The sequence below is a fragment of the Panthera leo genome, chromosome C2, assembly GCF_018350215.1.
Source record: "Panthera leo isolate Ple1 chromosome C2, P.leo_Ple1_pat1.1, whole genome shotgun sequence".
NCBI lineage: Eukaryota > Metazoa > Chordata > Mammalia > Carnivora > Felidae > Panthera > Panthera leo.
Window position 1 is genome coordinate 58,483,826 of NC_056687.1, and position 25,620 is coordinate 58,509,445.

Genomic DNA, 25,620 nt, shown 5'->3' on the forward strand with positions numbered 1-25,620 from the left:
AGCATAACTTTGGAAGATAACCCAATAATTTACATTCAACAATGATAGGCCAGGCAATCACTGGATTACTAACCAGATTATAAGATTATAAAGTTGAAAGAAGTATGTAATGCTGTCAGGTAGCACAAAACTTCACTAAGTCCTGTGAGTGGAAAAGGGGCGGGCACTGACAGAGTCCCATAGAGGCAGGGCTGGGGGATAGACGCTGGGGCCTCCTCTCCTTTCTGTTTTTCTTTTTTAATTAAACCATTTTGTTTAATGTTATTTATTCTTGAGAGAGAGACAGAAACAGAGCATGAGTGGGGGAGGGGGAGAAAAAGAGGGAGACACAGAATCCGAGGCAGGCTCCAGGCTCTGAACTGTCAGCACAGAGCCTGGCCAACTTTGAGATTATGACCTGAGCCGAAGTCTGACGCTTAACCGACTAAGCCACCCAAGCACCAAAACTCTTACCTCACAATCTTAATCTCTTTGATTTAAGAATTGGCTTTCCTTTATTCATTTAGGTAGATTGATGTGTCTCCTCTATTCTATTTCTACTTCCCTCCAGTAGCTTCTCCCCCTATAATGGTCATAAAATGAGAAGTGTGTATGTGTGTGTGTGTGTTACATCAACTTGGTACTTTATTTATTTAAAAAAATTTTAATGTTTATTTATTTTTGAGAGAGAGAGACAGAGCGTGAGTGGGGGACAGGCAAAAAGGTAGATAGAGTCTGAGATACAGGGTTCCAGGCTCTGAGCTATCAGCACAGAGCCTGACATGGGGCTGGAACTTGGGAACAGTGAGATCATGACTGAGGCCTCAGTCGGCGGATTAACCGGCTGAGCCACCCAGGCACCCTGACTTGGTACTTAATTTTAAATATAGATTTATTTCTCCTAAAATAGTACACTCTGAAAACACTGTAAGATTAGTGACTTTACTGTTTTTGACTTTCTGCATTTTTTGGTCTTAATGGTGATGACTCCAAATTTTTTTGTTTTTTGTTTTTTTACAGATGGCATTATCCTAATTACAGTATTTTCAAAGGAAAAGCAGTATTTGACAATAGAAATGTCATCACAATGTGTATGCAAATTGTTCACCCTCAGAACTTTTGGTTTAAGGTAGAAGCATGTATAAAGTCAAGGATTCCAAATAATCCCCTGTCTTATTCCACAAGGGGATGAAAGATGAAAGATTTTAAAAATATATATACTAGGTAAGCCCATCACTAACATTTCATTTTGTTCTAAGCATCAGCAACCTGAATCTCTATGCTTAATTCCCAATGCCCAGAACCTCATTTCATATAGTGAGAAGCTACAGTGAGCAAAAGATCTTAACACTAGACACATTAAATGCAGAATATGATATTTTAAATGTAGAAAAAGAGGAAAACATATACCTACCAAGGTCTCTTATAGCAGCTGCAGTCAGCATGGGATCTGAACTCATGAGGATAGTTGCAAATAATAACCATGGAGTGGTTTTCAAAAGTAATTTATTCACAGATGCCAGATACCAAAGAATTAATGTATAATTCATTAAAAAGCCAGGAATTGTAATTAAAAGTATCTGCAAAGAAATTTTATGTATAGAAAAATCAGATTGCCTTTTTATCCTATTTTGAAAAGCAGATTATCAGGATTATTAGAGATACAGAATCACACTGAATCCATCAAAGGGAAATTTTAAATTATCTTCTTTAATAAATATGTGCTTGCAAGTCTGGAAATAAGAGGCAAATATTGCAATGAGATTCTTAGGACCTATGACACAGCACTTGTAAGAAATAGCATATAATTAAAAGGGAACTTTTAAATTTCCTGATAAGGTCATTGAATATAAATATGTATGTGTAAAGGTATATGCATACACACCATATATACTCACACTTATATATACACATTTAACTATGCATAAAACTGAAACCTAGCCTATTAACAGAGAGAAAAAGAACAAGTTTACAAAGAAGTTACAAAAGAGGAAAAGGAGGAGAAAATAAAATAGAAAGAATGTAGAGAATTGGCAGAGGACTATAGAAAAGATGGGAAGAAAAATTCTATTATTCTAGAACTGGAACCTGGCCTTCTGCCTTCCCACCATTGCCTTCTACTTTCTTTTATTCTATCAGTGGCAGCTATGTAGTAAGATTTCATTGCCAGATGGTCTTGGAAAAATGTGACTGTTCCTGAAGCTACCTATAAGAATTCAGAACTGCACCTCTGTGTTCATTGTAACATTTACAATAATGTGAATTTACACTATTTACAATACTTATTTACAATAATAAGACATGGAAGCAACCTAAGTGTCTATCTATAGATGAGTGGATAAAGAAAATGTATTATATATGCAATGGAATATTACTTAACCATAAAATAGAAGGAAATCTTGCTATTTGGGACAGCATAGATGAAACTTGAAGGCATTATGCTACATGAGATAAGTCAGATAGAAAAAGACAAATGTCATATGACCTAACTTATATGTGGAATCTTAAAACAACAACAACAACAACAAAAAACCCTGAGCTCATTGATACAAAGAACAGATTGTCAATAGCCAGAAGTGAGGACTCAGGAGGTTGGGAAAAGGGATGAAGGGGGTCAAAAGGTACAATCTTCCAATTGTAAAATAAATAAGTCATGGGATTCAATGTACAGCATGGTGACTGTAGTGAATAATACTGTACTGTATATTTAAAAGTTGTTAAGAGAGTAGACCTTAAAATTATGATAAAAAATTTTTATAATACTGTGGTGATGGATGTTAACTAGATTTATTTTGGTGATCATTTCAAATTTTTTTTTAATGTTTATTTATTTTTGAGAGACAGAGAGAGAGACAGAGCTCAAGAGGGGAAGGGCCAGAGAGAGAGGGAGACACAGAATCTGAAGCAGGCTCCCGGCTCTGAGCTGTCAGCACAGAGCCCGATGTGGGGCTTGAACTCAAGAACCGTGAGATCATGACCTAAGCCGAAGTCAGACGCTTAACTGACTGAGCCACCCAGGCACCCCGATGATCATTTCAAAATACAACAAGTATCAAATCATTACGTTGTATACCTGAAACTAATATAATGTTTTATGTCAATTATATCTCAACTAAAAAATTTTTTTAAATTATAAAAATTTTGTAACGATGTGGAAAAATGCTCTTACTACCAATATTAAAGAAAAAAAGCAATATATATGTATATGTATAGAAAGTATAGCTAATTTTAATAGTTTTGCTTCTAATGTAATTTAGGTAATGGCCTTATATTTACAAAGCTGTTTTAATTACTTTGGAAGAAATGTATACCCTGCTTAAGATTTGGAGTATTTTTTCTTCAAGCTCTTTCCTTGATGGGGTTCAAATATCACATGATTAGGATAACATAATGGTTTGTGATTTAAAGTTATAGCTGTTTCTATGAGTATTCTCTGTTTTTGTTCATGTGAGTAAGGGAAGTTTTAGAAGGTGGGTATTTTAAAAAAGACTTTTATCAAAAATAATTAAAAAACTGGACCAAATATTTTCATAATAGCTCTCTAATAGCATCTCAGAGTTAAAATTATAACTGACATTAAGCCCTGCAAATCAGATTCTCAGAATTACTTTTTTTTCCTCTGTAATTTTTTTTTCCTGAGCCCTCAATATGCTGGTCAGTCGCTAAGATATGGTTTATTCACTAAAATATAAAGCTAAATTTACTTCTCCCACACTTCGTACTTTGTCTTCTTTGTTTTATAGTTTAGAGCAAAATTTTAAAAATTCGGAGCATAGATAACATATAGTAGTTCATGAGTGAATGATATTATTGGAAAAGATTACTTCTTACCTGCCAAAATAACTTTTGGAGCATGTAAACATCCATGTCGAATGCAACGTTAAAGATAATTATTGGTGTAAATATATTAAAAAATAATTTTGGACTCATCCATTGTATGGCATCTGTGTATCTTTGCACCTAATAATATAAAAATACATCATTTCTCACTTATCCATCCTCCTATTAGCATACAACACATGCCAGACACCCCTCTCTCTAGCAAAAGAGAAAAAGATATATCACAATGTAATAGGTGCTAAAGTTTTAACTCTACTGCATTTTCATAATTTTCCATCAGATTATTACCAGTAACAGAGGAACGTTAATGCACATCTCCATGTCCATTTTATTTTTTAAATAGCAGCTATAGAAAGTACATTGATATGGGTACAAAAGAATGTGTAGGAGATTTTCAGGCATACAAGAGGAAGACAGGTTTCAGGTAGATGGATTATCATGCACGATGTGTACAAATGAATAAACAATCATATCGCATTTCAGAAACTACAAATAATTAACCATGGCTTATATGGAAAATGTGCATGGAAGAATAGTAGGAATAAAAACTCAGAAGTTATGCTGTTAATGAAATGATTAATTAATGGTGTTTGTCATAAAATATTTAGTTGATAAATCCTCTTATGGGCATCCACTCAACATTTGTTTACTAAGGAAACACTGATCACTTGCTGTGTGAGGTGGTATCTTTGCCTTTGGGAGATGATTCTGCCTGGGTCTCTCGTGTTTCCCCTATCTTATGAGTGGAGGCATTGATTTCTTTTCTTCCAGACTATCTTTCAAAAATATATGTATGGCTAACAGCTTTGGAAGAGAGAGCCAAGTGTCTCCTTCTAGAGAAAAGAATTGGTTTACTGTACTGTACAGAGCAATAAAGATAGTGTCTCTCTCTAGGGCAAGAGGTAGGATGAGCTTACTGCCCATCACAAAATATTCAAGTTCTTTAAACTAAGGTTTCTTCTCTTATAACGCAATCCATTGTGTATGTGGGTTTCACTGGACCCTCTTGGCTTCTCCCTGCGGCTCCTGGGGCTCATGGAACAGGCACAAGAAGATGCTAATAGTCTGGTTTCTGCTATTACTGTCAGTACTAAAGTCCTTTGTCTCAGGCCCAGAAGTCCCTTGTCTTTTGCCAGGACCATGAAACTGTGACAGGCTAACTTATTACTTGCAGGCAGAGTAAAATCTTAGGCCCTTCACAGTTCTTGACTTATGTTCTCTTCTTCTAAAAGGTTACTGACAAATATAAAAGTTTATAGAAGTACTTAATATTGCATATAAGTCAAAATCATACGGTTACAGAACATGTTCATAGCAATAATGTGCTCATAACAAATGAAGTAAGAATACTTCTGGCTCTTATACGAATACATGTTTTCCATAATGTTTGTTAATATCACATCTCCTGTTTGTTTGTTCTCATTCATGTTCTGATTGACTAGAGCAGGTGATGGAAAATTATGGCCCTGGGCCAAATCCGACTCAATGCCTGTTTTTGTAAAGTCTTACTGGAACACAGCCATGCCACTTCTTACATATTGTCTATGGTTGCTTTTGAATTATAATGGCAGAGTTGAGTAATTGTGACAGAGCTCATATGGCCTGTATAATCTAAAATATTTACTAGATGGTCTTCTATAGAAAAAGTTTGCTGCCAACCCCGAGGCTAGAGAACTATTTAATGTGTCAATAATGCATTCTACGTCCCTTATTGTAAGATAGTCTCTCTCCTCTACCTGATTCCAGTTGTTCTCAACTTTTTGTAACACTGCAGCTGCCATGACTATATCTACAGATTGCCTTCCTCCTTATTTCCAACTCCAGGTAAGTGGTCCAACATCTGTTTCTTGAAATCTTGTAAGCCATACACACTTAAAGACTAGCCTCTATTGTAATAGAAATCTTGTAAAATATTCCTAACTGAAGCAATAGATTGGTTCAATGTCAGAATTATCTTGCTACAAGAGACCTGTACTAGCAGCTTAATCTCTCTGGACTTCTTCTTTTTCTCCTTCTTCCTCTTCTTCTTCTTTTTAAAAAAAAATTTTAATGTTTTTATTTATTTTTGAGAGAGAGAGAGACAGAGACAGAGACAGGGCATGAGCAGGGGAGGGGCAGAGAGAGAGGGAGACAGAATCCAAAGCAGGCTTCAGGCTCTGAGCTGTCAGCACAGAGCCCAACACAGAGCTTGAACCCACAAGCCACAAGATTTATGACCTGAGTCAAAGTTGGACATTTAACCAACTGAGCCACCCAGGCACCCCCTCTCTGTGCTTCTATCTTATGTACCAATTCTTGTCTAAACTTTTGAATTCTGCTTAAACTCTCATCAGCTGCTCACACGCTCAGTAGCTGTATGTGTACTCATTCTCTGAGCTGCCCACCCCCTTCCAGACAGTGGCTCTGTTTTGACTGTGTTTAGCTGGATCTCAGCTCTTCCATGCCTGGTTCCTTTTTTCACATATCTGATCTGATAGTATCCATATCACAAGCATCTATCAACTGGCAGAACAGTGAATTGGCAAGTATTTTTTACAAATTTCCTTAAAATTCCATCTTTGAATTTGTATGAATCTGAGGCATAACACAAAATATTTACTATACACACCTTGTCAGATGTAAAACTTAATATTTCAAAACTGCATCCAATTAAAAATAGTATCACAGGGAGAGGAATTGGAAAGTCTTTTAAGTGCAGGTTCAAAAATGCTGCAGAAAAATACATTTTTACTGAAAGGCAATGAAATATGACACTTACAGAACCTTAATTTGATATACTTTCTTAATGCTGAGGACAATGAAATACTGTTCCACTTTTTACTTATTTAATTCCAGTAATTAAAACCCTCTCTTATACTTAAGCACACTGAGTCAGTGTAATTGCTAATCTGCTGGATTCTGTATTTACCTCTTGTATGAAATATCTCATTTCCTTAGAATCTTTAGTAAATATTGCTAGCAATCACTGGCTCTTGGGTTATTACTAAATACTTATAGCAATTTTTTTACATGTTATAAATCAGATATTAGTTTCTTCAGCAATCCTGCAGCAAGAGGTTAATAAATAATTAAAGTTTAATGAAATCTCCTAGATGATTTTCAAAATAACAATGAGGAACTAGGTATAATAATTTGCCCAATGAGAAAAACTAGCTTCCTATTACTGGTTATCTACTATGCATTAGGCAGCCTATAATGAATTTCTGTCAAAGTACAATAAGCAATATCATCGCATTTCCTTCAGTTTAATGTTTTCTTTTTTCCACTTTTTTGTAATATAATTTCTAATCAGTCAAAGAATGCAAAAAAAAAAGAAATCTTTTGATTTCTATAGTATTCTTTTCTTCTCATAAGGGCTAGACATAATTTATCATTTGAACAAAACCTATGGGACACCCTACCAAGTGCTTAAAAAGTAACTGACACATTCAGAAGACCCAAAAATTCTTTGTTCAAGTGAACAAAGCAGTACACGACTAGCTTTAATATGTGAATAGTTTATGATAAAGCAGATAAGAAAAATACACCAACCCTTGAGTTTTTGATTATCTGCTTCAATTCTTTCAATCATTTAAATCTAACCATGACCTACCAAGTAAAAAGACATGAATACTTTGAACCCAAAGAGGATGAAGACAATGAATCAGACCCTGCATGTCTCTTCTCAGGGACAGATTATCATTGGATTCATTTGGTTGGTAATCTTGGGTTAAAAGTATAAATTTAGGAACAAAATTCTAATATTCTATTACTGCTACTATCCTCAATTCTATATGGCGACATTTACAAGATATATCCATAGAACAAACTCAAAGAAATAGTTACACCCACCTCCAACTGTGCAGATCAAAGACAGTATTAGAATGATTTCAGGGAGATCTTCAGAACTAGTCATAAATGTAATTCTGAGAAAACCCACCCATGTGCTGGAAACCGTTTTGGGAAGAAAAGTGATATTAGACACACTGGAATTCAAATCCATTTTGTTGTTTCTCACAAACCATCTGATTTCAGCTCTTATGACTTGGCAAAGTCTTCACAGGATCATAGGATTGTACAATTGGCCTTCTTGGTTTTTCTTAGGAAAAAAAAAAAGAGGAAGAAGAAGAAGAAAGAAGCTCAGATTTCTCCTTAATTATTTCTAGTGATATCTTAGGGTCCACCAAATTTAAGAAAGCTTTCCCTTTCTATGATGCTTTCATTTTAAAGATGATAGAAAAGGTACAACTCCAAGTGATAGAGACTAGCCAGTGTCATCCTGTGTTCACTCCAAATGCAAAGCATTATTCAGCTGTTATTCACCCTCAATCTACCCAACTGACTAAAAGCGGTTTTCATCTAATCAGTCAATGGGACTACCAAATGGTGCAGGTTACTTAGTTCTGGGGATGGACAACTGAGGGGTTTATCTTCAACTTATCTGAGCCTCTGGAAGCATGTCTTGGCAGCTATTCCAAAGTGGGAAGTGGGATGGGGTCAGAATATTCTGATCTCTGGAGAACTTAAGATGGCAGAGAAGTAGGAGGGACCCCAGGCTTTCCTTTTTTCTCAAACACAGCTGTATTAAGATCAGATCACTTTGAAAACCAAGGAAATAGATCTGCAGAGTGACAGAAGGATGTCCACAGTTGAGAGGGAGACAGCTTGGCAGGTGTGAGGTGCATGAAAGTGAATTGGGGGAGAGAAAAACGATGGTGCCTTGGAGGGGATGAAACCCTTTCTATGGAAAGACAAAAGGGAGAGAAAGAGAGAGGTGTTAAGAAAGTGCTGCACTGAGTTCATACAGAATGAAAACCTCTCTGGACCATGGACTGGGGGAGTGAGAAGTACTGACCCAGTTTTTGTTTTTGTTTGTTTTTTGTTTTTTGTTTTTTTTTTGCAAACAATGTTTGGAGCTCAAATTTTAAGATTTTGGAGTTGTGCAACTTTCTCCGGACTGGAGCTGTGGCTCTCACTCCTGGGGAGGAGGGAGCTGGCCCCGGGGTGCATACTGTGGTGCAGTGATCTATGGGGCACACTGGGAATACTTTTGGAAGAGGATTTATTGCCCCCTAAGGACAAAAGGCCCTGCAGGTGCCAGCAAAAGGCCTTTCATCGCTGGGGGACAGAGGTGCACCCAGAGGGAATATAGCCTTTGCTGCTTTTAGTGGTGCTACACCATAGATGCCATACACTGCAGGCATGGGACTGTTTCTCAGGGACAGAGGACTTCACTTAGTGTGGAGAGGCTCTACTCTGGAGGAGAGGAGCAGATCCACGTGGTACAAGGTCCTTTAGGACCTTGGGTTTTGAATCCCAGCCACGCACCAAAGATAAAACTCAGGAGAGCTGTGGTGCAGGGCGAGTTGACTGTCCTCATTATTCTGTGAAGCTGCCTGAACGGTGGGTGTGTGAGCTTCCTGGTCTGGGGCTGAGAGATTGGGGTGGCAGCATTCCTCCCCCAACACCAACACAATGGGACTTCAGAGAGCAACAGCAGTGTCCAGTGGAGGCAGGACCGCTCACACCAAACCCTACCCTACGTTCCTGGCAACTGCTTATTTACTGGGGCAAGACCGACTCTAAGCCAAAGCAGTGGACCTCTCCTCCAGAAGACCAGCACAGCCAACATCCCCAATGCACTAAGTGCACTGGAAATCCAGGGCATCAAAATGACACCTACAGGCTTTTTTTCTTTGTTTCTTTCTTCTTCTTTTTTCTTTTGGAATCAGGCTCATAGTTCCTTTCTGTTTGTTTGGTTTTGTTTTGTTTCATTTCCTTTTCTCTTTTTTGGATCAGGCTTTTTTTTTTCTTTTCTTTTTCCTTATTTTTTTATTTTCTTATTTTTCCCCTCCTTTCTTTTTCTTTGGAAACAGCCTTATAGTCTTTTTATTCTCTGTTTGGTTTTTGTTTCCTTTTCTTTACTCTTTTTTTTTGGATCAGGTTCCCCTCCCCCCCCCCTTTTTCCAGGGTTACTTCAACAAACAAATCAAAGCACACCTAATTAAAGGTCCAAACACAGAACTATTTCAAGCAAGGAGGAGTTCTGCAGAGGACTGACAAGAGGGAAAAAACAGCCAAAACACAATAGCACAATGCACACAGCATACACCAGAAACACTTCCTGAAGTGTCAGGCCTTGGACAGCGTATAAGCCCTTTTTAATATAGCAGTATTCTCAGGTGTAGGACACAATGAGCTTTTAAAACATGGAAAAGACAGAAACTTAGCCAAAATGATAAGACAGAAGAATTCTCCCCAAAAGAAAGGTCAAGAAGTGGGGTGCCTGTGTGACTCAGCAAGTGGGTGTCTGACTCTTGATTTTGGTTCAGGTCATGATCTCATGGTTTATGACTTGGAGCCCTGCATTGGGATCTACCCTGATGACAGCATAGAGCCTGCTTGGGATTATCTGTCTCCCTCTCTCTCTGCTCCTCCCCCACTAGTGTTCACTCTCTCTCTCTGTCTCTCTCTCTCTCTCTGCAAAAAGTAAAAATAAAAAAGAAAGAAAGGTCAAGAAGAAATCACAGACAGGGACTTGATCAAAACAGATATAAGCAATTTATCTGAAAATAATTTAGAACAACAGTCATAAGACTACTAGCTGGACTTGAAAAAAGCATAGAAGACACCAGAGAAACACTTATTTCAGAGATCAAAGACTTACAAACTCATCAAGATGAAATAAAAAATACTATTACTGAGATGCAAAACAAACTGGATATGGGGCAACAAGGATTGAAAAAGCAGAGGAGAGAATAGGTAAAAGAGAAGGTAAAATTATGGAAAATATTAAGCTGAAAAAAAAGAGGGAAAGGAAATTATTATATCAGAGAACTAAGTGATTCCATGAAATAAAACAATATCTGTATCATAGGAGTCCCAGAAGAGGAAGAACAAGAAAAAGGAGCAGAAGGTTTATTTGAACCAATTATAGCTGAGAACTTCCCTAATCTGGGGAAGGAAACAGACATACAAGTCCAAGAAGCACAGAGAACTCTCCCCAAAACCAACAAAAACAGCTCAATACCATAACATATCATAGTGAAACTTGCAAAATACAAAGATAAAGAGAATTCTGAAAGCTGCTAGGGACAAAAGGTTCTTAACCTTACAAGGGTAGACACATAAGGTTAGCAGCAAACCTGCCCACTGAAACTTGGCAGACCAGAGAGGAGTGGCAGGAAATTTTCAATGTGTTGAATGGGAAAAATATGCAGCCAAAAATTCTTTATCTAGCAATGCAGTCATTCAGAATAGGAGAAATACAGAGTTTCCCAGACAAACAAAAACTGGAGGAGTTCATGACCGCTAAACCACTAAAATAAGAAATTTTCTGGGAGACTCTGAGTGTAAAGAAAAAAAAAAAAACCCAAAAAACAAAGACCAAGGCAACAAAAACTACAAAGGATCAGATAACATCACCAGAAACATCAACTCTATAGGTAACACAATGGCAATAAATTCATATTGTTCAATAACCACTCTGAATGTAAATGAATTAAATGCTCCAATCAAAAGACATAGGGTATCAGAGTGGATAAAAAAACAAGATCTATTTATGTTCTGTCTACAAGAGACTCATTTTAGACCTAAAGACAACTGTAGGTTGAAAATGAGGGGATGGAGGGCAAACTATCATGCTCATGGAGGTCAAAAGAAAGCTGGAGTAGCCATATGCATATCAGACAAACTAGATTTTAAAAGAAAGACTTTAATAAGAGATGAGGAAGGGCATTATGTCATAATTAGAGAGCCTATCCATTAAAAAGATCTAACAATTGTAAATATTTATGGCCCTAACTTGAAGAACCCAAATATATGAATCAATTAATTAATAACAAACATAAAGAAACTCAGTGATAATAATACCATAATAGTAAGAGACTTTATTTTACTTTTTAAAAAAGTTTATTGATTTATTTTGAGAGAGAGAGAGAGAGCACAAGCAGGGGCAGGGAGAGAGGGAGACAGAGAGAATCTCAAGCAGGCTCTGCACTGTCAGCTCGGAGCCCAACACTGGGCTCAAAGTCATAAACTGTGAGATCATGACCTGAGCTGAAACCACGAATTGGACACAACTGACTGAGCCACCAGGTGCCTCTGGTAGGAGATTTAAATGCTCCACTTACAGCAATGGAAAGATCATGTAAGCAGAAAGTCAACAAGGAAACAATGGCTTTGAATGACACACTGGACCAGATGGACTTAACATATCTATTCAGAACATTTCATCCTAAAGCAGTGGAATACACATTCTTCTCGAGTACACGTGGAACATTCTCCGGAATAGATCACATACCGGTTCACAAATCATCCCCAAACAAGTACAAAAAAATCACGATCATACCATGTATGTTTTCAGATCACAATGCTATGAAACTTGAAATGAACCAGGAGAAAAAATGTGGAAAACCGTCCAATACATGGAGATTAAAGAACATCCTACTAAAGAATGAATAGGTTAACCAGGAAACTGTAGAAGAAATTAAAAAATACATGGAAGCAAATGAAAATGAAAACACGACAGTCTGAACCCTTTGGGAGGCAGAAAAAGCAGTCCTGAGAGGAAAATACATTGCAATTCAGGCCTATCTCAAGAGCAAGAAAGATAGAAAGGTCCCAAATACACAACCTAATCTTATACCTAAAGGAGCTAGAAAATGAACAGCAAATAAAGCCCAAAACCAGCAGAAGGGAAATAATAAAGATTAGAGCAGAAATAAACGATATAGAATAATAATTAAAAAAACCAGTAGAACAGATCAATGAAACTAAGAACTGTTTCTTGAAAGAATAAACAAAATTGATAACCCCCTAGCCAGACTTCTCAAAAAAAAAAAAAAAAAAAAAGAGATAGGACTCAAATAGATAAAATCACGAATGAAAGAGGAGAAATCACAACCAACACCACAGAAATACAATTATAACAGAATATTTTAAAACCTTGGTTTGTGAGCAGAATTCATTCTGGAAACATGTTTGTAATCCAAAGCACTTGTATATCAAAGCGAATTTCCCCATAATAAATTATGGAAACTCAGATTTCATTCCACAATCCAAAAACATTCATATAAAAATGGTTAAAATACTGTAATACAAAATAATAAAAAAATAAAAATAGAAAGACAAATAAATTAACCTGCACTTACCTTTGAAAACCTTCGTGGCTGGTGTGAGAGACAAGAGAGAGGAGGGATGGTGTGTAGGACGACTTTCACTATCACTAAAGGAATCACTGCTATCTATTGGCTCAACGGAATCTTTTTCTTTTTGTGCAACTTTAACAAGAAACCTATCCAATAACACTTGCTTTTGCCTTCTTTTAACAATTTCGTGGAAATGTGATACTGCATTGTTGTTAAACAGATTCATTGCTCACACTGCTACAGCCTTATTTGGGTGATGCTTTTCTCCAAAATTTTGCACTGTTTCCCATATTTTATACATCTTCCTAATCTCATTTGAAGTGAGGGGATTCCTCTGCCTTTTTCTCCTTCTCCTCTGTAGGCAAGATGCAGACGTAGACTTCTTATAAAATCTTGCAATCATGGCCACTTGCATACCTCATTCATACTTCTCAACAATTCCCTCCTTAACTTCCACTGTAATCATCTCCTTCTTCTTACTGCCTTTCTTGTCAACATTTTTCTGCATGGGGGCCATTGTATATGCTTGCACAAATGTTGACTACAGTACAGTATTAACAAATTCTTGTCATATACTGTATTTAATGTAGTTGGCAATAAGGCAGCAGACAAAAAGGTATATATCTGCGGGCAACCTGACCTAAAATGAGGCAAAGCATTCCTAAGCTTAACTTGTACGGAAAAGCAAAGGACTGTCCATAGGGGCTTTGAAGTAACAAAAAATACACCAGTGCCAGTTGTGGGCACCTTCCAATATTCTGAAAAAACACTGACTGCTGCCAAACACCACGGCCTGATACCAAGCCTCTGAGCATAGGAGACGATCCACAATCCCGCAGAGAAAGAGAGAAAAGAAACATTGGTTCAGCTGTGATCATGTGATGTTCAGCATCACATACTATTCATATTGCAAGACATTGCTTTTTTAACAAGTTCAAATTTATTAGAAATATGTGCTCATCTTGTGGAACACTCACAGAACAAGTTACTTGCAATTCAAGGTTTTACTGTACTATGAAAAATTATATGCCAACAAACTGGATAATCTGCAAGAAATGGACAAATTCCTAGAAACTCACACACTACCAAAACTGAAACAGGAAAAAATACAAAATTTGAACAGACCCATAACCAACAAAGAAATTGAATCAGTTATCAAAAAATCTCCCAACAAATAAGAGTCCTGGGCCAGATGGTTTCCATGGGGGAATTCTACCAGACACTTAAAGAAGAATTAATACCTATTCTTCTCAAACTGTTCCAAAAGGTAGAAATGTAAGGAAAGCTTCCAAACACGTTTTATGAAAACAGCAATACCTAGATTTCAAAACCAGACAGAGACCCCACTAAAAAGAAGAATTACAGGTCAATATCCCTGATGAACCTGGATGCAAAAATTCTCAACAAGATACTAGCAAATCGAATTCAATAGTACACTAAAATAATTATTCACCATGATCAAGTGGGATTTATTCCTGGGCTGCAGGGCTTGTTCAGTATATACAAACCAATGAACATGATACACCACATTAATAAAAGAAAGGAGCATTTGACAAAATACAGCATCCTTTCTTTATAAAAACCTTAAAGAAAGTAGGGATAGAAGGAACATACCTCAACATCATAAAGGCCATGTATGAAATACCCACAGCTAATCTCATCCTCAATGAGGAAAACCTGAGAGCTTTCCTGCTAAGGTCAGGAGCACGACAGGGATGTTCACTCTCACCACTGTTGTTCAACATAGTACTAGAAGTCCTAGCCTCAGTGATCAGACAAAAAGAAATAAAACATCCAAATTAGCAATGGAGAAGTCAAACTTTCACTCTTCACAGATGACATGATACTATACTTGGAAAACCCAAAAGACTCCATCAAAAAATGGCTACAACTGATACGTGAATTTGGAAAAATCACAGGATATAAAATCAATGTACAGAAACCAATTGCATTTCTATACACCAACAATGAAGAATCAGAAAGAGAAATCAAGGAATCAATCTCATTTACAATTACACCAAAAACTGTAAGATATCAAGGAATAAACCTAACCAAAGAGGTAAAATATCTGTACACTGAAAACTATAGAACATGCATGAAAGAAATTGAAGAGGACACACACACAGATGGAAAAACATTCCATGCTCATGGATTGGAAGAACAAATATTGTTAAAATATCGATACTATCCAAAGCAATCTACATATTCAATACAATTCCTATCAAAATAACACCAGCATTCTTTACAGAGCTAGAGCAAACAATTCTAAAATTTGTATGGAAGCAGGAAAGACCCCAAATAGGCAAAGCAATCTTGAAAAAGAAAACCAAAGCTAGAGGCATCACAATTCCAGACTTCAAGCTCTTTTACAAAGCTGTAATCATCAAGACAGTATGATACTGGCACAAAAACAGACACTCAGATCAATGCAACAGAACCGAGAGTGCAGAGATAGACCCACAATTATATAGCCAACTACTCTTTGACAAAGCAGGATACAGTATCCAATGGAAAAAAGATAGTCTCTTTAGCAAATTGCGTTGGGAAAACTGGACAGTGACATGCAGAAAAATGAACTGGGACCACTTTCATACACCATACACAAAAATAAATTCAAAATAGATGAAAGATCTAAATGTGAGACAAAACACAATCAAAATTCTACAGAAGAAAACAGGCAGCAACCTCTTTGACCTTAGCTGCAGCAACTTTTTACTAGACATGACTCTGGAGGCAAAGGAAATAAAAGCAAAAATAAACTATTGGGACCTCATCAAGATAAAAAGCTTCTGCACAGTGAAGGAAACAGTCAGCAAAACTAAAAGGCAACCATCAGAATGGGAGAAGATATTTGCAAATGACATATCAGATAAAGGGTTAGTACCCAAAATCTATAAAGAACTTATCAAGCTCAACACCCAAAAATAAAAATCAAGTGAAATGTGTAGAAGACATGAATAGACATTTTTCAAAAGAAGACATCCAAATGGCTAACGTACAGATGAAAACATGTTCAACATCACTCATCATCAGGGAAATACAAATCAAAACCACAAGATACCACCTCACACCAGTCTGAATCGATAAAATTAACAACACAGGAAACAAAGATGTTGGCAAGGATGTGGAGAAAGAGGAATCCTTTTGCACTGTTGGTGGGAATGCAAACTGGTGCAGCCACTATGGAAAACAGTATGAAGTTTCCTCAAAAAGTTAAAAATAGATCTACCCTACAACCCAGCAATTGCACTACTAGGTATTTATCCAAGGGATACAGGTATGCTATTTCGAAAAGACACATGCACCCCCATGTTTATAGCAGCACTATCAACCATAGCCAAAGTATGGAAAGAGCCCAAATGTCCATCGATGGATGAATGGATAAAGAAGATGTGGTATATACGTGCAATGGAATATTACTTGGCAATCAAAGGGAATGAAATCTTGCCATTTGCAACTATGTGGATGGAACCAGAGGGTGTTATGCTAAGTGAAATAAGTCAGTCAGAGAAAGACAAATATCATATGACTTCACTCATATGTGGAATTTAAGAAACAAATGAGATGAATATGGGGGAAGGGAAGGAAAACTAAGATAAAAACAGAGAGGGAGGCAAACCATAAGAGATTCTTAAATACCGAGAAGCTGAGGTTTGCTAGATGGGAGGTTGGCAGGGGGATGAGCTAACTGGGAGATGGGCATTGAGGGCACGTGTTGGGATGAGCACTGTGTGTTATATATAAAGGATGTATCACTGGATTCTACTCTTGAACCCAATACTACACTGTGGGGAATAAGTTTAGGAATTCCCTGGGCCTACACTGATGGGTTAACAAGGCATAAAGAATTACAAAGCCACAGGATGCTCACACCCAAGTTTGGGTAAACAAGATTAGGTAAATAGGTATAGAAAGGGTGGGGCAAAGGCCCCAATATATCCAATATAGAACAAAGGTATATGAGGTAAACAAGATTAGGTATTCAGGGTGGAAATCGCCCCCCAATTTAGTATTATAGCAGAAAGCTGCTTTCACCGGAAGGAAGGACCAGATTACATAAACAGGTAAATAGGGCTATAGGCCGCTGCAGGGTGAAGTTGCCCAGAGAGGAGCTAATTAACAAAAGAATGGTGCCTTGTTGACCTTGAGGTTACATGCTCTATCTGTCTTATCCCCTAGTCTGGCTAAGATAAACAGATATGGCACCTCACATCTGTTAACAACCATCTGCCCTGCGCCAGGATTTTGTTTTATATTGACCCAAACCCCTAACACCGAATATCTTCAACCCCCCCTTTTCCTCACATCCATGAGTTAACGTTCACAGATTCGTTGTCTCTTTGTGTATGTGAGAGACTAAGAGAAAAATTACCAGGTGTACTCACAACTGCAAAGACCCCCCCCCCCCCGCCCCCCCACCCGCCGACCGTTCCCAGAACCAGTCAGGGCGTGCCCAGTTGTGGTCTGACCTAAAGGCGGGAACCAATCAAGTTCTGCTGAGTGTTCAAATTTAAATGTCAACCAATAACAGCCCTGTAACTGCAAAAAATCCCTAACTTGTTTGTGCCTGTCTATAAAAGAAGCTGTAAGATCCTCGCTCGGGGCCTCTTAGCGTCACCGGCAACGAGTGCGCGGAGGACCAGGTTCGAACCTGCAATAAACGACCCTTGACGCTTGGCTTTGACTCTGGACTCTGGTGGTTTGTTTTCGGGGGGTCTTTTGAATCGGAGTATATCATATGTCCATCACCATGTTTGTAAGCCTTCTGATCCTAATAAAAACGGAGCAAGGACCTTTAACCAGGGCTCTTGTCTTCTTAAGGACATTAGCAATCTCTCGCATTTTATTCCTGTGTCCCGCTTTCTTGCTAAACAAGAAAGAACTCTAGATCCAGAGTCTCCACTACACTGTATGTTAACTAACTTGAGTTTAAATAAATAACTTTTAGGGGCGCCTGTGTAGCTCAGTCGGTTAAGAGTACAACTTCGGCTCAGGTCATTATCTCACGGTTCCCGGGCTAGAGCCTCGCATCGGGCTCTGTGCTGACAGCTCAGAGCCTGGAGCTTGCTTCAGATTCTGTCTCCCTCTCTCTCTGCCCCTCCCCCACTCACAATCTGTCTCCCTCAGTCTCAAAAATAAATAAACATTAAAAAAATAACTTTTAAAAAGATAATACTGATCTCTTTTGTTGTTCTAGCAAGACAGAAATTAATAGACCATATAATATTCCATTATAGCCTTCTTTTATCTCATTTGGGAGTGATAAGCCAGGTTTCTCTTGCTTTCATATATTTATATAGCAACAAGTACATAAGAAAAATGTTGAAACCAAAAGGATTTAAAACAGGTAAGTTGTTACATGTTCTATCTCATTGTTACTTCATGGAAGAGGACCCATAAGGGCCATGATGTGTCTTGAAATGTGTGTTGTTTTGAAGAAATAGATAATAGCTACAGGTCTGCTAATCTCATCTGCTTCCCATGCTAAGGAAAGTTTTAGGTGGGCATCTTAAAGTTCATGCAGGGAATTCTTCCAATTCTATCTTGTAATAGAATTGCCCTTTTCTTATTTTTATGTTATGTTTATTATATGCCCTTTTCTGATTTTTATTATATCCCCTTTTGTGATTCTAAAAACAATATTGGGGGGGAACTAAATAAATGAATACATGCTTATCATGAATGCTTTTGAAATAAATATGGAAACAAACATTTCAGAAATCAGGAAAAAATCAACCACAGTCATGCGATCTAGTGATTCTTGTATGTTTTATTTACACAGTTGGGTTCATTCTTATTTATTATGCTGTTTTCCACTTGGTATTGTATCACTAGCATCAAAGAGCCTTGTAAACATCATTTTCAAAGGTTATATCATATTAGCACCAATGTAAAAGTGCTGGCTGTAGTCAGACCGCCCGCAAGCAAAGGCCTGATGGGCTGCAGGTGGCAGGGTGAAAGACTTGGCAGCTTACTTCAACGCTGTTGGCCTCAGTTTTCCAATCCATATAGGTCCCTAGTCTGTGTAACTACTCTCCGTATTTATTATTTTTATTTGACATCACCTGCAGAGTTATAATGATACCGGGGCTTGGATACTCTCCTCAGAGACTTCTATTTAAGTCAGTCTAAATTGCAGCCTGGGTTCTTCCATTTTAATGTGTGGTGAAGGTTAGCAACAACTGTGATTCACCCAATTCAAAGGCAACATTTCTCAACTTTTTTTCTCAAAGCCAGTTTCTTTTTAATATTCTTTTCTTTCATTTAAAGTTCTTTTTCCTTTTCATTTTTTATTATCAAAGTGTGTGCATATTATATATATATATAAATTTACACCAAGTTAGTTAGCATATAGTGCAATAATGATTTCAGGTGTAGAATCCAGTGATTCATCCCCTACGTATAACACCCAGTGTTCATCCCAACAAGTATCTTCCTTCATGCCCCTTGCCCATTTAGCCATCCCCCCACCCAGAACCTCTCCAGCAACCCTAAGTTTGTTCTCTATATTTAAAAGTCTCTTATGTTTTGTCCCCTTCCTTTTTTTATATTATTTTTGCTTCTCTTCTTTTATGTCCATCTGTTTTGTATCTTAAATTTTACATATGAGTGAAGTCTATGATATTTGTCTTTCTCTAATTTTGCTTAGAATAACATCCTCCAGTTCCATCCATGTTGTTGCAAATGGCAAGATTTATTCTTTTTGATTGCCAAGTGGCACTCCATTGTATATATACCACATCTTCTTTATCTATTCATCTGTCGATGGACATTTGGGCTCTTTCTGTAATTTGGCTATTGTTGATAGTGCTGCTATAAACATTGGTGTATGTGTCTCTTTGAATCAGCATTTTGGTATCCTTTGGATAAATACCTAGTAGTATAATTGCTGGGTCATAGGGTAGTTCTACTTTTAACCTTTTGAGGAATCTCCATACTGTTTTCCAGAGTAGCTGCACTAGTTTGCATTCTCACCAGCAGTGCAAGACTCTTCCCCTTTCTCTGCATCCTCACCAACATCTGTTTTTGCCTGAGTTGTTAATGTTAGCCATTCTGACTTGGGTGAGGTGGTTTCTCATGGTTTTGATTTGTATTTCCCTGATGATGAGTGATGTTGAGCATTTTTTCACGAGTCTGTTATCCATCTGGATATCTTCTTTGGAAAAGTGTCTATTCATGTCTTTTGCCCATTGCTTCTTTGGATTATTTGTTTTTTGAGTGTTGAGTTTGATAAGGTCTTTATAGATTTTGGATACTAACCCTTTATCTGATACGTCATTTGCAAATATCTTCTCCCATTCTGATGGTTGCCTTTAGTTTGGCTGACTGTTTCCTTCACTGTGCAGAAGCTTTTTATCTTGATGAGGTCCCAATAGTTCATTTTTGCTTTTATTGCCCTTGCCTTTGGAGACGTGTTGAGTAAGAAGTTGCTGTGGCCAAGGTCGAAGAGGTTTTTCCCTGCTTTCTCCTCTAGGATTTTGATGGCTTCCTGACTCACATGTAGGTCTTTCATCCATTTTCAATTTATTTTTGTGTATGGCGTAAGAAAGTAGTCCAAGTTCATTCTTCTGCATGTCCAGTTTTCCCAGCACCACTTGCTGAAGAGACTGTCTTTATTCCATTGGATATTCTTTCCTGCTTTGTCAAAGATTGGTTGGCCATATGTTTGTGGGTCCATTTCTGGGTTCTCTATTCTGTTCCATTGGTCTGAGTGTCTGTTTTTGTGCCAGTACCATACTGTCTTCATGATTACAGCTTTGTAATATAGCTTGAAGTCCGGGATTGTGATGCCTCTAGCTTTGGTTTTCTGTTTCAGGATTGCTTTGGCTATTCGAGGTCTTTTCTGCTTCCATTCTTTTTGAGAATTTTTGCATCCACGTTTATCAGGAAAACTGGTCTGTAGTTCTCCTTTTTAGTGGGGTCTTTGTCTGGTTTTGGAATCAAGGTAATGCTAACCTTGTAGAATGAGTTTAGATGTTTTCCTTCCACTTCTATTTTTGGAACAGCTTCAAAAGAATAGGTGTTAAGTCTTCTTTAAATGTTTCATAGAATTCCCCTGGAAAGTCATCTGGCCCTAGACTTTTGTTTCTTGGGAGACTTTTGATTACTGATCCAATTTCTTTACTGGTTATGGGCCTGTTCAAATTTTCTGTTTCAGTTTTGGTAGTTTATATGTTTCTAGGAATTTGTCCATTTCCTCCAGATTGCCCTTTTTATTGGCATATAATTGCTCATAATATTCTCTTATTATTGTTTGTATTTCTTCAGGGTTGATTGTGATCTCTGCTTTTTCATTCTTGATTCTAATTATTTGGGTCCTTTTCCTTTTTCTTTTTGATCAAACTGGCTAGGGGATTATCAATTTTATTAATTCTTTCAAAGAACCAGCTCTTAGTTTCATTGATCTGTTTTACTGTTTTTTTCATTTCAATAGCATTGATTTCTGCTCTAATCTTTATTATTTCCTGTCTTCTGTTGGTTTTGCATTTTATTTTCCTTTCTTTTTCAGCCTGTAAAGTTTAAGATTAGGTTGTGTATCTGAGACCTCTCTTCCTTCTGTAGGAAGGCTTGGATTGCTATATATTTCCCTCTTATGACCCCCTTTTCTGGATCCCAGAGTTTTTGGGCTGTGGTGTTATCATTTTCATTGGCTTCCATGTACTTCTTAATTTCCTCTTTAACTTCTTGGTTAACCCATTGATTCTTTAGTAGGATGTTCTTTAGTTTCCACGTATTTGTTGTCTTTCCAACTTTTTTCCTTATGATTGATTTAGAATTTCATAGTGTTGTGGTATGAAAATATGCATGGTATGATCTTGATTTTTTTGTACTTGTTGAGGGCTGATTTGTGACCCAGTATGTGAGCTATTCTAGAGAAAATTCCATGTGCACTGGAGAAGAATGTATATTCCGCTGCTTTAGGATGAAATGTTCTGAATATATCTGTTAATTCCATCTGGTCCAGTGAGTCATTCAAAGCCATTGTTTCCTTGTTGATTTTCTGTTTAGATCGTCTGTCCATTGATATAAGTGGGGTGTTGAAATCACCTACTATTATGATATTATTATTAATGAGTTTATGTTTGTGATTATTGATTTATATACTTGGGTTCCCCATGTTGGGGGCATAAGTGTTTAAAATTGTTAGATCTTTGTGGATAGGCTCCTTAATTATGCTATAATGTCCTTCATCATCTCTTGTCATAGTCCTTATTTTAAAATATAGATTGTCTGACATAGTATGGCTACTCAGGCTTTCTTTTGGCAACCATTAACATGACAGATGGTTCTCCATCCCCTAACTTTCAATCTGAAGGTGTCTTTCAGTCTAAAATGGGTCTCCTGTAAATAGCATATAGATGGACCTTGTTTTCTTATCCATTCTGTTACTCTGTGTCTTTTGATTGGAGAATTTAGTCCATTGATATTTAGACAGAGTACTGACAGATATGAACTTATTGCCATTATGTTTCTGTATCCAAAAATAAGAAAAAAAATGAATAGTTGGACCAGCGAACAGAATGAGTTCCAGATGAAATTACATCCAGTTTCCCCTAGAAGTCAAACTATGAAGCACTTTATAATCCATACACTAACCAGGGGGAGAGACTTGTGGTCATCCTCTGGGGCTGGGTTGGCTCAGTTGGATGGGGCTTGGTGTAACAGCTCCTTCTTCACTAGGTGGTGCTGCTTAGCTTATTGGGGTGGATCAGTATGGCATGTGTACATGTATATGTGTATGTGCAGGACAGGTGAAAATGGCATCACCCAGCTTCCCAGTCTGCAGCATCAGAACTCTGTGCTTTTGCCAACCAGCAATCAAGCATCCCTCCTTTGTCCCCAGTTTCTGTCCACTCCCTGCTTCTACACTGTTCATGACCAAGACATCAGCCTGCCAAGTGGCACCTCCCTCCCAAATTTTATCTGACTTTATGTTATATCTCACATATGACAGCCCGGTGGCTTGAACCCACTCTGACCTCCAGGGGAGGGTCTCACCGAGCAATGGCTGGATGCTGGCCTGCCCCCCAAATGCTCATGCGACTTCACTGCTGCAGAGACTCAGAGACTGTGGCCGGGTTCCAGCCTGCCCTAGAAAAAATTTTCGCAATTGTGTAGCAGTAACAGTTCTAGGACTATGGTAAATCATAACACACATCTGGTGCCAGGCTTCACTGCACCCTAGCGTCCTTGTTCCAACACTGCAAATGTGGCTGTAATCCAGGTTCTGCTGGGATCTTCTTTGCCTGTGGGGAGGCTGCACGGCTTCTACTAAATGTCCTCCTGGCAGGGGAACTCTCTCTCCCTGTGTGGCTCTTGGACCCCTTGGACCTTGCTGTCTGCTTTTGGGGATTCACCTTTCCCATCACAGCACCACTACATATTAAACTACAGAGTTTCTGACTCTGTGCTCCCCTGTTTCTAGAGTCCTAATGGTATTGAAACCCTCTCCCTTCTCCTTTCTCCCTTTCTTGTTCAGTTTCTTGTGGGTGTTTCCACCCTTTGTCTTTCTCTGCAGATGCTTTTGGGATAGTGCTTTTCCTGTATTCTCCCCGCTGTATCTGTCTTCTCTCTGCAAAAAAAAAAAAAAAACAACTCCATACCCTCCATGGCTTCTCTCTCCTACAGTTCACCTCTCTGCACCACGTACCAGCCAAGTTCTATGACTCAAGTTATGCAGATTGTTGTGTTAGTCCTCAGATCAATTTTCTAGGTGTGAAAAATGGCGTGGTGCTGATCTAGCTGGATTTCAGGGATGAAAAAAGCAGAGAATTTCCATGCTATTCCACCATCTAGACCCCTCCTCTCCCTTCTCTTTTTAATATTCTTGAGTCGGGTTTTGTGAGAAAGAATATCAATGCCCTTCAGGCAAAGACCACCAGAAACACATGTGGGATTGACAAATTGGGTTCATTATTGACAAATTGGGATAACATTCAGCCTGGGGAAATGTGGGGTGTTTCAATAAAAGGATGTTAAAATTACTGTGGATCTAGGCTGTGGTTGAGTAATTCTGGAGGCAAGTGAGAGTTTACTATGGATTGGGTGTTATATAGATTTGGTGTTGATTGGGTCAGAAAGCAAGGATAATTCCGTGACTGGGTATCTTAAGTAATCTTCTCTATGGGGAGGGCAGAATAGAATGAGGATAAAGCGGTCACAAGTAAAGAAGCAGCACTCATTTTAGCCAAGAGAGGGGATGTTTGGTATTCTATGGGTTGCCCAGTGACTTTTTGCTTCACTTTATTATGGTTTCGAATGACCTCATATCATGTTAATGTTCTGTGAGATTGTTTGCCTCCAACAGGCAAATAATATGGACTGGGTAAAAGCAACAGGCCAGCTTGTAGTGACACTGAGTGACACTTAGCTTTGAAATCAGACTAGTTCCCTGATGTCAGGGACTTCTTTTTTGTTTATTTGTCTATTTTTTGTTTTTCTTCAAAGAATTTCTAAATTCCCTAACATTACGTTAACATGCCAAGAGCTGAAGTTTAGACCAGGGGATATTGATAACCATATAAGTGCTAGAGCAGAGCAAGGTTAGCCGTTCCTCTAAGACAAAGATTCTTAACCTTGGCTCCACATTGGAATCACTTAGACAGTTTTATAAATACAGATGCAGGGGTCCCCGGCTGGCTCAGTTGGTAAGGCATGAGACTTTCGATCTCAGGGTTATAAATTTGAGTCCCACATTGGGTGTAGAGATTACTTAAGAATAAATTCTCTAAAAAAAAAAAAAATACAGATGCATGGGTGGCACCCCCAGAGGTTAATCTAATCGGTATGAGGTCTTGCCTAGGTATTAGCAACTTTAAAATCTTTCCAGTGATTCTGATGAGTGGCCATTATTCAGAAGCACTGTCCTAGAAGTCTGTGCCATTAGGGAACAACACTGTGATAGATGGATCATAGTTGCTCTTAGTTAACATCAAACTATTTAGGAAATGTTATCAATGTCACCCACTAACTTGCCCACTGGTACTCCAGAACCAAACATCTTGGAGCAAACAAACTTCACCAAAAAAGGAAAAGTATTTTTCGCAACATAAACATTCTTACATGCTTGCAGAATTTAAAACAGTTAAGAAGTCTATTTTTCAAACTAAAAGTAGGGATACATGTTCCCATAAGCATTTTTCTCATTTTTAAAATTGTTTATTTGAAAACTTTAGTAAGCGCTTACACATTTAACCTTAATCAATTCCTTTCAGGAAAGAATAAAATTACTCCAAATCTTAATTATCCTTGAAATTCAGGGATCGAGCTCAACATAATTTCACTATCTGCCTGTAAATATGTGGCGAATACTCAGTTGGGCTTTTTCAACCTACACTCCAAATTTTCCTAACAAACCTCTCACCGAAGGGGAGATCTCATTTTATGTTAACATGTAAATGTTAATATGCCTGTAGTTTTTAATATTTTAAAAGACACCGGTAAAGAAGTAGCAGTGAGACTAGACAGATTTTGCATGTAATTAAAACTCTTCTTCAGCTTAATGAAACCGACTTTTGACAGCTTTGGAGAAGTTTATAAGTCCGGGTCTCATCACGGAAGAAATACTGGTTTGTCTTGAAATTACCAGCTAGGTCTCCTACATTAATTTTTCAACGGATTCGACAAAAACCTTTGTGTGTGGAGGTCCTTAAGGATGGCTCTCTCAAAACTG

At 37.9% G+C, this 25,620-nt stretch overlaps 2 protein-coding genes across 10 annotated transcripts in view; one reads left to right on the forward strand and one right to left on the reverse strand.

Moving 5' to 3' along the window:
• SLC9C1 (solute carrier family 9 member C1) overlaps positions 1-25,620 on the reverse strand; it is a 108,531-nt gene that overhangs the window by 81,991 nt on the left and 920 nt on the right. For 6 of the 9 annotated variants that reach the window (XM_042956105.1, XM_042956107.1, XM_042956106.1 and 3 more), the window contains 4 exons: positions 7,651-7,897; positions 6,428-6,549; positions 3,811-3,939; positions 1,394-1,559 (listed from right to left, as the gene is read on the reverse strand). In XM_042956105.1, the coding sequence (XP_042812039.1) occupies positions 1,394-1,559; positions 3,811-3,939; positions 6,428-6,549; positions 7,651-7,801 (568 nt within the window). In that variant the 5' untranslated portion in view covers positions 7,802-7,897. The remainder of the gene's footprint in view (positions 1-1,393; positions 1,560-3,810; positions 3,940-6,427; positions 6,550-7,650; positions 7,898-25,620) is intronic. The other 3 variants (XM_042956108.1, XM_042956104.1, XM_042956109.1) reach the window with 2 other exon arrangements.
• LOC122229273 (OX-2 membrane glycoprotein-like) overlaps positions 18,267-25,620 on the forward strand; it is a 42,813-nt gene continuing 35,459 nt past the window's right edge. The window contains exon 1 of the mRNA XM_042954349.1: positions 18,267-18,294. Coding sequence (XP_042810283.1) covers positions 18,267-18,294 — 28 coding nt within the window. The remainder of the gene's footprint in view (positions 18,295-25,620) is intronic.